The sequence below is a fragment of the Schistocerca nitens genome, chromosome 5 (assembly GCF_023898315.1).
Source record: "Schistocerca nitens isolate TAMUIC-IGC-003100 chromosome 5, iqSchNite1.1, whole genome shotgun sequence".
NCBI lineage: Eukaryota > Metazoa > Arthropoda > Insecta > Orthoptera > Acrididae > Schistocerca > Schistocerca nitens.
In genome coordinates this window covers 860,743,520-860,757,394 of record NC_064618.1, presented here as the reverse complement: position 1 = coordinate 860,757,394, position 13,875 = coordinate 860,743,520, and the positions used below count along the sequence as shown (strand labels likewise).

The 13,875-nt window shown below is 38.6% G+C and overlaps 1 protein-coding gene across 1 annotated transcript in view; it reads right to left on the bottom strand.

Annotated features, from left to right (window-relative positions):
* Positions 1–11,981, bottom strand: part of LOC126260764 (kinesin-like protein KIF17) — a 187,392-nt gene extending 175,411 nt beyond the window's left edge. The window contains exons 1-2 of the mRNA XM_049958103.1: positions 11,910–11,981; positions 8,695–8,847 (exon numbers count right to left, since the gene is read on the bottom strand). Coding sequence (XP_049814060.1) covers positions 8,695–8,847; positions 11,910–11,981 — 225 coding nt within the window. The remainder of the gene's footprint in view (positions 1–8,694; positions 8,848–11,909) is intronic.
* Positions 11,982–13,875: the final 1,894 nt, after the last annotated feature.

Below are 13,875 nucleotides of genomic sequence, written 5' to 3'. Positions count from 1 at the left end.
TCACAACAAATGGAAACGATGATCTGTGTGTAATCAGCTCATATTCCATGACAGCTGCCTGTCTGTTGCACAGGTCTTTTTTCTAAATTTAATTGCACTGCTTCTAGTCAGTTCCATTAGTGTGCATCCTACTATATTTCAACATGTCTGAGCTGTCACAGGAGATGTTGCTAACTGAATTTGCATAGTCTCAGGTGCACAGATAGAATGCCTGCTGCTCACTGGTGGATTATTGATATTCCTACTCAAGAAACAAGCTGCACCACAACCAATAGCTGCTCCATAATTTCGCCCACACCAGTCAGGCTGAAGAATGGTTGTACTACAGGGCGCAATTAGAGGCATACTTCACTGCCCATAAAATAACAAGTATGAAGCCCAATGGTTACTTTTTGTTCACCGTTGGTCCCAGGGAATACCACCTCTGTGTGAAACTCTGTGTCTAAACTGTTCCTGAGAAAGTCCCATATGATGAGTATGTGAAATTGCTAGATGAATATTTTTTCAGTCATATCCATGTAGCAGGTGTACAATTTAAATTTTTTATCTTGGGTGGCAGCCTGCTCAGACAGTAAAATAGTGGACAGCAGCACTCAAAGGTCTCACCAAGCATTGCAAGTCTAAATGTTCATGTGGATTTAGCTATAGCTGCATAATGTTACATGATGCTGTTATGCAGAATGTCTTAGGCCCACAAGTCTATGGTGTAATTCTGAAACTGCCTGACCCTGATTTAAAAACAGTTCTGTCTATTGTGGAATCTCAAATAACTGAGGACCCAACAGAGGTTGATTTTGAGGCTCCATGCATTTCTTTTGTTTGTAGTGAACCAGACGCTCAGTCTCAAGTATGGCATAGTGTTCAAGTAATTAAGAATAGGGCTCTGACAAACAGTAAGAACAGTAAAAGTAAGAACTTTCAGTTTCATTTCACACAGGATGTGTAACAAACTTCTGGGAGAAACTGTTTTAAGAGGTATGATCAGGAGGATTGTCCATGCTAACTGCTTTCAATGTGGTAGTGAAGGTCACATTCAGACTGTATGTTTACAGGGGAGGCAAGGCAAATGTGACAGCCACCATGAGTGCTAGCATATGGCAGCCACAACAACACTGTCAACAAGTGTACGCAGGTACAGGTTGTGCCACTCACTCAAATGTGAGCTTAACCAAGTACTTCCACATCACAGAATTCTTTCATTGTTATACTCAGGAAGGTGCACAAACTTTTTGTTCATTTAAAAGTGTAAAATAGATAAATTAAGCTGCAGTTGGTCACTGGAGCTTCCATTTTCCTGATAAATAATGACACACATGACAGAATCGGTAGCCCACCACTACAGCAGCCTACTTCTATTTTGTCTGCCTACAATGGACAAGAAATTCCAGTCCTTGGCATGTGTAGTTTGTCAGCAACTCTCCAGGTAGTGACAAAGTGTGTTTCTTTTCACGTACTCAAATCTAAAAACAGTGCAAATATTTTTGGGTTCAATTTATTTCTTTTGTTCAGTTCATGCATTCAGAACAATATGCTTGAATTAATGTTTCTGTGCCTCACACTAAGTTTTTTGGTTTGTATAGTAAGTACAAGGAACTACTTGACCCAGGAACAGGGAAGGATAAAGACTTTGAAGTGCACAGAACTGTGAAGGACAGTATGCAGTCGCAATTTATTCATGCATGACATGCCTCCCCTGCATTACATGAGGAAGCTGCTCAGGAATTGCAAAGATGGCAAGACAACAGGGTTGTCCACCCCTTTTCTGCAAGCCAGTGGGCATCATCCTTAGTCATTCTGAAGAAGCCTTCAGATGGTTTACATCTGTGTGTGAACTTTAAGGCAACAGTAAACCCACAAACAGCAGTGGATTCTTTTCCTCTTCCATGTCCAGAGGAACTGATAGACAGGGCAGATACTTCTCGAAAATAGATTTGCATGAGGCATATGTACAGTTACCGCTGGATGAACAGTCTAAGCAATACTTTATGATAAACAATCACTTAGGTTTGTTAAAGTTTCAAAGATTATCATTTGGAAGTGCTTCAGCTCCTACAATTTGGTTCCTGGAACAGTTAACAGTGAAAGTCCCTTCCTGTACAAACTATTTAGACGAGACTGTCATCACAGTTTGGGCATTTAGACTGTTTGTTTCAAGTTCTTTCTGCTGCTGGCTTAACATCCAACAGGAGAGGTGCTATTTCTTTCAGACAGAAGTAAACTATTTAAGTCACTAATAAATGCACAGGGTACACATCCAACTACATTGCACTTGGCTGTGATTAGTGATCTGCTGGCGACCCATAACATCAAGGAGCTACAATCAGTCATGGGGAAGCATGCCTATTATATAAAATTTATTCCAAACTCTGTGCATATTGCTGCTTTGGTGGTGGTGTGTGGTCCAAAGAATGCCATAACACATGTCAGTAACTGAAAGAGGCATTGTTAAGTCTTAGATTCACTTTGACTCAGCTAAGCCTATCTTATGGGATTGGAGTGATGCTCACCCATAAAATTCAGCACCTTGCACTGAGGTCAATATAGTGTTGAGTAGGCAAGAGCTGGCACTCGGTTCAAGACATCAGCTACAGCAGGCAACATCACTGCGAAGGGCAGTGACAGTTAAAGTTTCAGATGAACTTGTATTATTGTAAATGTTGAATATTGAACCTTCTCAAAAGAACAGATTGTTGCTTAGTGCATCATGTGGTGCTTTTTAGTCCATGATGGTTGTAAATTATCCAGTATTACTGTGGCAAAGGTCTGTGTCATTCATTTACGTAATGGAGAGAATTAATATTTCATGTGTTCTAGTTTAATGTGCCACCTCTCCGAGCAATTGGAGAACCCTCAGTTGTGGCCGGACAATTCTAGTTTTGTCTAGTCACAACAAAAGTGGTGGTTATAATTTTTGTCTCTTACTATATCATTTAAAAGTATTTTAATAACTGATTGAGAATTTGAGATGTACAAGGCATGCGAGTAAAGTAATGAGACTGATAACACTGTGACTGATCTGTCAATGCCATGTTGTTCAGCTTATACAGATAGGTGTGTTCAAATCTTCCAGATGCTCAGTCCAAATTTCAGCTCTGTACAGCCATCACATGATATTTAAGAGTGCCATCAGTGAGGTTATGTTTCTCTTGTCTGTTACGAAAATTGAACAGGTTTCTTTTCTGTGTTACGAAAATGGAACAGTGGAATTTAGAGGAATGTAAATAATAAATTTCAGCTATCAGTCTTCCTTCTGAAATTTTATTGGCAGATCTAGATTTCAGCTAGAAACTAGCCATTCTCAATGCACTATCATGCACATCAAAACATTAGCATTCAATGAACTGTGAATGAAGCCCGACCAACAGGCATTAAATGCATTGATCAAAAATGATAGTGCATTGAGAATGGCTAGCTTCTAGCTGAAATCTAGATCTGCCTATAAAATTTCAAAAGGACGACTGACAGCTGAAATCTGTTATTTACAAGTCAATATAACAGTTGCTGCATGCAACAGCCTTCTGAATGGAAGGTAACATGATTTAGAGGAATGTTATGCAATCCACTTTTTCTGTTAAACTTGGGGAATCTGAAAGTGTGACCTTTGAAACGTTGAAACTGGTCTCTTGGGAACATTCCTTATCAAGAGCATAGATTTTTCGCTGGCACAAACCATTTTAGGAAGCCCTAGAAAAGTTGAAGATGAACCTCACTCAGGGAGACAACTACTTATGGTCAAAGTTACCTTCCTAAAAATATTTTCAAGAAGCATGTTACAGAGATTGATTGTAACATTAAACCTAAAGCATGCCTGGTGAAGACAACTATCAGTGGAAGTTTACACAAAAGAGCTCAAATAGAAGTGCTGATGGCACGTAGAGCTAGTTGCCACCTGTATACACCTGCATCGTTGACACAGCAAGTAACTGCCTACACTGTTGATTCAAATGAATATGCTCTCCTAAGCTATATTATGATGATGAATGTTAAGCATATCTTTCTTTGCCCTACTAACTTCACCGAGCGAGGTGGCACAGTGGTTAGCACAATGGGCTTGATTCGGGATGATGATGGTTCAAATCCGTGTTCAGCCATCCTGATTTAGGTTTTCCATGATTTCCCTAGATTGCTTCAGCCAAATGGCAGGATGGTTCCTTCCCTAATCTGATGGGACCAATGACCTGCTGTTTGGCAGTAAGAAAAGTGCAGAAGTAGAGGACAGATGAATGGTGAATCATTCTAGCAATAATACAGGCCACAAATGAGGATATCCACTGGCATAAGTGATTTCAACAAAGAGCAGATTGTTATTGTCCAGCATGTGGGAACGAAAATCTCAGAAACAGCAAAGCTGGTTGGTTGTTCATGTGCAATTCTTGTGAGCATATACTGAAAGTGGTTGAAATACAAAAAAAATCACAAGTATGTGCCAAGGTGTTGGATCTCTAAGGAACATCACATAATGTGGAGGTTGAAGGCTTGCCCACTTCATAAAGGAGTGCAGGTGGTGCTCTGTGGCAGCTGTAATGACAGAGTACAGTGCTCATGCAAGCATAAGTGTTTCAGAGGCACCATTCAGTGAATATTGTTGAATATTGGGCTTAGCAGTAGATGACCCCCTTGCATTCCCACATTGACCCAGTGGCATCATCAGTTATGATTGCAGTGGGCATGTTGTCACAGAAATTTTGCCTTTGAGTAATGGAAACACGTCACCTGGTCAGATAAGTAATGCTGTTCCAGGTTGATGGTCATGTCCGGATTCACCATTGTCCAGCTGTACGGCTGCTTGAAACATGCACCATCCCCTGACAAAGGCTGATGGTGGTAATGTTCTACTATGGGGGATGTTCACCTGGGCTTTCATGGAACCAGTAGTCATAATCAAAGGCACTATGATAGCTGTTGAGTACATGGACATTATTGCAGACCATCTGCATCCTTTCATGCTTGATGCCCTAAATAACAGCAATGATATCTTCTGGAAGAGTAGCTACCCATATAAAAATGTTATAATCATGCTACAGTGATTTAAGGAGTATGATGGTGAACTCATGCTGATATCTAGGTCACTAGTTTACTCTGAATCTAATGAAATATATCTGAGGTGTCAGTTCCATACCCACTAAAAACTAGCCCATCATTTACAGGAATTGCAGCACCTGTCAAAAGACATCTGGTGCCAGAAACCTCTGGAAGTCTACCAAAGACTTACCGAATCCATGTCATGCAGAATCACTGCTGTGTTGCTTTCCAAAGGTTGATGAACATGATATTAAACAGGTAGTCATAATATTTTGGTTTGTCAGTGTATGTCCTCCACATACCAGAATTTCTCTACCAACATTCTACATACATTGCGGCAATTAGTCATTCACTATGAAACAACAGTTTGAAGTTTATTAAACTTTCTGGATGTGTACATCACATAACATATTAAGTGATTAAACCTTCATTCAGTTTGGAACTGAGGCCTCATCATGAACACCAGTATACCAGTATAATGTGTGACCCCCATGGGCACAAATACATTCTTGTACTCATTGTAACAGGGAAGCAAACAACCTGTAAACATTATTTGGGAGAGTTTCTTCACATACCTGAAACACATATTTGTCCAGATCATGATGAATGCTGTGTAGTTACAATAGGAAAGCAGTGTGGGCTTGTAATTAATATAATGTACTCATGTCCAGAAAAGGAAATGGGATCGCATGGTGAGGACTGCCAAGGAGATAAGAGAAGGTAGCTCCAGAAGCCCCAGACCAATCTTGGAGGAGAGGGGAAATGTCAAAGGAAGAATACTAAACCATTTAGTGTCTGCTCTATGTGGTTGGCTCGGAACAGAAGAGACATTTTCAGTAGCAGCTCCAGGAGTCTTCAGTCTCATAAGGAAGGTCATCCTGTGGTGTGATCAGACTGGCAGGGTGTCTTTGTTGATGAAGATTCAGCCTATTCCTGCGTAAAACCATCAGTTGTTATCATATCAGCTGAAAGGCATTGGACAAAACTCCTAGCCTCTTTGTAAAATTTTTATAACAAAAATTTCTCACTTTTTACAAGTGGACAGAGTTTGGTATGCAGGTATAAATCTTCCCATGACAATGTTCTGTAATCTGTTCCCACCAGATCATGGTGGCACCCCGCCCATAACCTGTACTCACAACAGTCTCCATTGATAGGAAGTCTTTTTTTTCGGTACTGAAAACAAGCTTGCATAGGGATGAAATTTTAAGCAACATCTCCCACAGACATGGAAATACTGATATGTCAGTATGGTAGTGTTCAGCCAAGGTGGTCACAGTTTAAGACTTTCTGTTTCCTTCACAGTATACCACAGTCAACTGTGTCTACCCCCACTTCTTTCACACTACTGCTTAACTTAGATTAGATCACATTCAGTTTTCGATCCACAGACCCAAAAATGAGATGACTCTCATGGTATAGAACACATCAGAAAGTATAACATAAAAAAACGTGGAACAGTTGAGTACAATACTCACTTCCCAGAAAGTCTGTCAGGAGATTTTCAAGATATATGAATACATTACAGTAAACTGGAACTGCTAATATTTACAGAATTGATACACTATCAGAATGAAATATTTCTACGAACATTAAATAAATTTATTATACAAAAAATACCTAATCTTGATTGTTGTGACCAAGTGCTGCCAAAACTGAAATCTAACAGTCATTTTTACTGGAACTGGTCTAACAGTATCTGTTAAGATTTTCTTCTATAGAGTAGAAGGAGCTGCCTACTAAAAAGTCTTTCAAACTCTGTTTAAACTGTGCTTTACCTGAAACCTAGTTTTTAATGTTTGCTGGCAATTTATTGAATATGTGTGTTCCCGAATATTGGACCCTTTTTTGGACCAAGGTAAGTGTTTTTTAGGTCTTTATGTAGATTGCTCTTATTCCTAGTAGTGATACTACGTATTGATCTATTGGTCGAACATACATACATATTATTTGCAACAAATTTCATTTAGGAATAAATGTATTGAGAAGTAGTAGTTAGAATATACAGTTCCTTGAACAGTTTTCCACATGATGTTCTTGAATTTACACCACAGATGAGTCTTATTGCACACTTTTGCACTTGAAAACATTTGCTCAGTTTAATAAGGTACCCCAGACTATGATCCCATATGACATAATAGAATGAAAATAAGTGTTTTTTTTTTATATTTACATCACCTACATCTGACATCATTACAGTGGAAATACAGACTTGTTTAGGCACTTCACCAATTGTGTGATATGCTCTTCCCAACTGCATTAATTATAAAGTTGTAGTCCTAGAAATTCAACACTGTCAACCTATTCTATCTGCATGTCTTCATATGTTTTACACATGCTTGAAGGAAATCTGCTACAGGTTCTGAACTGAATATAGTGAGTCTTTTCAAAGTTTAATGACAGCCAATTAGCTTTAAACCATTTATTAATGTCAGTGAAAATTTGATTAGCAGCCATTTCTAAATCTGTACTTGACTTGCTGTTTATTACAGTGTTTGTATCATCTGCAAACAAAATCAATATAGCATCTGGTGATGTAGCAGACTAGAGGTCATTAATGTACAAAAGAAAATGCAACACACACAAGATGGACCCTTGAGCAACACCACATGTAAATCATTCCTATCAGATGAAGTCTGATTGCTTACTTCACAGGTATTTTGCAATGACACCATCTGTTTCCTGTTTCCTTGAATCATTTTGCAGCACAGCCAGTGACACTATAACATTCTAATTTACTTCTAATTTACTTACAGGAATGCTGTGCTTCACACAGTCAAAGGCCTTTTACAGGTCACAGTAAATGCCAGTACTCTCTAATTTGTTATCGAACAAATTAAGTACATCCTCACTGTACGTGTAAATACCCAGCTCTATATCATAACCCTTAAGGAACCAAAACTGTGACTTGGACAATATATTATTTCCAGTCAGATATTTAAGAAGATGCTTGAACACAACATTTACAAATATTTTTGAAAAAGTCAGTAAAAGTGAAACTGGTTGATAGTTTGATGGTATCTCTTTATCCCCCTTCTTGTAATAAGCTAGTGTGCATCAAAGCTCTCTCCTGCATTAGTTGGTCAGGCGGTGAATGCTGTGATGCATTGGTGAACTAAGTGTTTGTGCTATGGATATAAAGTTGGAAACCATAAATTACAGAATTAAAGGCAACTGTGACATTCTAAATACTGGCCAAAAAAGTTGTACTGGTGAAAATCTAAATGTATTATGCAAGTTGATGATGGCTGTAAGCCCAAAACACATTCTTGCATAAAACAAAGCTATATGAAAAATTGGCTGGTTACTGCATTTCTTCAAGAAATATTCATCTTTGCTTCCCCTCATCTTCACAACAGGTGGGTCATCTCATCCTGCTGTCTCAGTGACCTATACCTTCTTTCTAACCTTCTCCACATTATCTCTCTTTCCTCCTTGAAGAATGTGCTAACAGTCTGAAAAGCTAAAAATAATTTTATTCACTTTTAATGGCAATTTTGAAACTTCACATCATAAAGGTATGTACTGGCATGCCATTCTGTCTCTCTCATTTTTCATACATAATTTAGAAGGTAAATATCTTGTGGCACCAAATTCATATATTTTTCCCATAAATAATTTCTCTTATAAGTAGCTTGTGGTATTAAATTCATATAGATGTATAACACTTACCTGTACAAGTGGAAATGCTGCTTCGTTGTATATTTGTTCTGTTGTTGAAGAGAAGTTGTATGTTCCATCAAAAGTGAATGTCTTTGGAGGAGTAATATCACTAGGATTCCGTATAGAACATGAATGATAACTGGAATCCATAGATATAATGGGCTGTAAATATACACAATAAATTTTAACATCCAATTAACATATTTACAATGTAATAAATTTTAACATCCAATTAACATATTTACAATGTAAGTTTCAAATCATTAAGGCACAGGTGAAGTAATACATTCGACATGACTCTTCATTTAAACAAAAGCTGAGGTAACACCTGCCCCCCCCCCCCCCCAAAAAAAAAAACACACACACACACACACATTGGCGTGAGGAGGTTCACACATTTTTAAATCATCAATTTTCAAACTACTGGATTCACTGTAATGAACACTGTAGACATACTGCACACCTTAGCCACAGTGGTGTACCCTTTCTTCTGTTGATTATGTCTACCCCTATAGCTGAGAGGTCAGCATGACAGATTGCCGTCCTATGGGCCCGGGTTCGATTCCCAGCTGGGACTGGGTGTTGTGTTGTCTTCCTCATCATTTCATCCCCATCCAGCCCGCAGGTCGCTGAAAGTGGTGTCAAATGTAATAAGACCTGCACCAAGGTGGTCGGACCTGCCCCGCAAGGGGCCTCCTGGCCAATGACGCCAAACTCTCATTTCCATTTTCTGTTGATTATTCTCTTTGAACTGTGTCAGAGGTAATATGGATGAAAGACATTGTTATAATGAAATGTAAGAAGTCTCTCAAGTCTTGAGTCAGAGTATGGATGCATGATGTGTGGTTGTGTTGAAGAAATGAAAGTGAATACAACACAGTTAGTTAATAGGAGTGATACGAAGTGATATTGCAAGTCATTTACACAGAGCATATCTAACACTGATTATTTAAAATAACTGGAAGAATTATTGTTGATAATGGACTTATTTTTATGCAAGGTAAAATTGTGATTTTTACAGTGTGCATGTTAGAGCTAGAAATCACAGCGTCTGATATTTGATAAAAAATTCCAAAAGTGTTGAGAGACTTGACTTGAATAGTTATTTACTCTTTCTCAGTCATTAATAATATATACTTAAACTGTGATCATATTGGTTAGGACATGTAGTCATTGTTAGAAGCAAATATGAACATGGATGCATGTTCTGCTACTGATTAAATAGTCTCATTGTCAAAAAATTAATTAAACTGTGATAGCCACTTACTAGTAGAGAGCTTACAACATGAGAACACTGTGTTCTGTTCTTGGCCAGTTAGATCTCTGAACCTGACTCCCATGGATTTCTTTCTATTTTTTATGAATTTACATGAAAGACCTCATGTATGTTTGTAGGAAGGGGCAGCCACAGTATGGTAGGAACTACTTCCAATCATATAAGGTCTGGTTTACATTACATAACTTTATTCACGAGAGCAACTTTACATACATCTGACTCATACATTAACCAAGGACTCACTGTCTTTCCTTTCACTCTGTCCAAATATTGTCCACTCTGCATCAATCAGAGGTGTTTGAGTCTTTTGTAGATGTCAATATTCCTACAGAATGGAGTACTGTGGGAAGTCAATATCCCCACAGAACAGATTACAGGGGGGATGGGGGGGGGGGGGGGGGGGGAGTGTGCGTCCACAGACATAGGCATGCATGTGAGTAGTCATGCCATGACAGGTTTGTGAGCAGGATATAGCCAGACTGTTTCTCGGTGAAGTAGTACGTAGATGCACATGACCTATCGTGCTGTGGCAGGTGTGTTTGCAAGACCCAATCAGACCACTTCTCACACTGTTGTATGATGTGATGATGCTGTACAAGTGGTACTGTGTCAGGTGTTGTGGAGGCAGCTCACATGGTGCGCCAAAAATTTGGGGTTGACAATGGAAACTCAGTGAAGTCCTGTCCATCTCCGGTCAAATTTGATGATGGAGTTGACATGGGTGATGAGCATTAGTCATCATTCCTACTGACCAGCATGCTGTAATCTGGGTGTGTTGAGATACAGTTGTCCTGTAGCACCCACGCAAGTTTAAGTTGGGTGAGTGAGACAGTAATAGGTTTGCCACGCACTAGAATGTCGAATGTCTGTGGACCATGTTTGACCATCCTGTATGGGCCTGGATAAGGGGGCTTCGCAGATGATACTTGGCAGTCTGCATGAGAGACCCCACAGATGACACACAGGGCAGTGAAGAAGGCTGACTCAGATTGACAGCCCTGTTCAGCAGCATTTAGTGTGCCGAAGCAGGCAACCCACATCTTGATGAACGCATCAGCAGCTATCTTGGTTGTGATGTCACAGATAGTTACAGCTTCAATCCACAGTGCCATCCTGTTAATCACCGATACGAGGTAACGAAATCCTTCTGACTCTGGCAGGGGTCCAACAATGTCACGGTGTGTATGCCAGAATTGAGTCTTCGGGATGGGGAAGCATCTGAGGTGTTAGTTTTGTCAAGTGGCCAATTTGACAGCATTGATAGAAAAGCCCTGTTAGGTCTTCCACTTAAAATTTCAGGGAAGTTGCTCAATAATTATTTCATCCAAACAGATGTCCTGCTGTTAGATGTAATATCACATGAACCAGTGCAGTCTGATAATTTTTTCAGACAGTTCTTGTTAGTTTTGCTGTCATAAACAAGTTAAAGTAATCAAATATGGCTGTAATACTGATGACAGAGGATGGCATTCTATCTGTGTAACATTTGTGCTTGTATTTAGGCATTATCCAATGCTCTGCTGAGCCACCCAGATTTTAACCCAGCACTGTTTTCCAACCCATTTTATGTGGATCTCAAGACAGCATTACCAAAAAACTTATAGTATATATCCTTGCCAATCATAGTCAACTGAGTTAGGGACTTTCTTGTAATGGCCCCAATGACAGATCAGTCTTAAACTTGAAGCCTTTCTATTGTTTTACTGGCATTCACAAAACAACATGGATTGAAAGACATATACATTTTGCGACAGCACTTCATATCAGTTGTGCATTCTCTATGAGCTTCTGCTAAAATCGACAATGAGCTGCTTTCTTGCAAGCAGCTGTGTTTTTCTTCACTATGTGTAGATAAATAACAGAGACAGACTGAAGCAGCATATTATTGACACTACCCAATAGCTTCTGTTCCAATAATAAGTATTCACTTTTGTTCTAGTATGTTTACCTTGCATCCTTCTTCATTCTCCTTCCTACTGAGTGGTCGACATCGAACAATGACTTTCACCCTTTCAGACATCCTTCTGCACTCTTCACTTCACAGGCAATTATTTCAGCAGGTTGTCAACTTACTGATAGAGACACCAGTATTAGGTTTATTTGTGAGAAGACCCTGTGAAATATACAGCAATTAAGATATTGTTGCCTGGCGAAACTGTGTGTTAGATATCACGTATAACCTCAGTATTAGGTATGATAAATAGCTTGGTAATATCATTTGATATTTCATCATAATTGCAACAGCAAGACATTGAGACCTGTAAATATAGCAGCCTAACTTTTTAAATACTGTTACTTAATTTCAAGTATAGAAAAAAGCTTGAGTTGTTTAAGCTGTTTTAGTAAGTAGCACCCACAAAGGCAGCTCAAGATACACATGTGAGTCCAGATTTCTTCTGACATGCATGCAACACAATTTTGAAAAAGGGCTATGAACTGTGCCCATTAAGGAATTTTCCCTGGTTGTTGGGAGATTACATTAACATTTTCTAATGCAATTGTATGTTGTATTTTAATTTGCCATGCTACATTTACCTTATTCTGTTTACATAATCTGAACCACAGAAAGAAGGTTATGGGATGTGGAAAGAAGTTAATTACATACATTTTACTTCAGTGCAATACAACAGAATGATTTAAAGTTACCAAATATCATATTGTTACAGCACTAATGTAAATTACATAATCATGGAATCCCATGAACAGAGTATTTATTATTAGAGAAATTCTTATTTATCTCATTATTTTACACCTACCACATGCCCCCAGTTACCACAACCTCAAAAAACCATCTATCAAAACAGCTGCAGAACGATGTAGGACTAACTTTCCTCATTTACATCTACATCTACATCTACATCTACATGGATACTCTGCAAATCACATGTAAGTACCCGGGAGAGAGTTCATCGATCACCTTCACAATTCTCTATTATTCCGTATAGCACGTGGAAAGAATGAACACCTATATCTTTCCGTACGAGCTCTGATTTCCCTTATTTTATCATGGTGATCATTTCTCTCTATGTAGGTCGGCATCAACAAAATATATTTCAGAAGAGAAATTGGAATTTTGTGACAAAATTCCTCTGCAACGAAAAATGCTTTTGTTTTAATGATGTCCATCCCAAATCCTGTATCATTTCAGTGACACTCTCTCCCCTATTTCATGATAACACAAAATGTGCTGCCCTTTTTTGAACTCAAACAGGTCTATCCCAGACACTGCAGAGTACACATAGTGCTTATGTGCACTATAATATAGCACCTATTGATGGAGAATTTAGGTTTGCATTAAGTGTCTTTTATGGAAATACCTAGTTATTGTAACTACAGTAACTGTTTCCTTTTCACAGAAGACTACAATATGACTTAACTTTGAAAGGAGTAGTGCATATACAGTTTCGTTATTCTTTTGGACCTGGCTCATAAATGAAATAAAATTTAGTTATGAGAGATATTAAGGTCTTAAAATTAATTTATTTATGCTTGTCCCATGGACTGTAGCTGATAAATTTCAGCTGAGAGTAGGCCTCTTGGGTGCACCATACAATTTTGCACCCAATGGTGTATGTATTCAAGAGTAGCCTCCCATATTTGTAAAAATAAAGTACTAACAAAATGTCAGTTCAGTTTTCAGAAAGGCTTTTCAACAGAAAATGCTATATACGCTTTCACTGATCAAATATTAAATGCTCTGAATAACCGGACACCACCCATTGGTATTTTTTGTGATCTCTCAAAGGCCTTTGATTGTGTAAATCATGGAATTCTTTTAGATAAGCTAAATCATTATGGTTTGATGGGGGCAGTGCACAAATGGTTTAATTCATACTTAACTGGAAGAATGCAGAAAGTTGAAATAAGTGGTTCATGTAATGTTAAAACAACAGCTGATTCCTCAAACTGGGGGG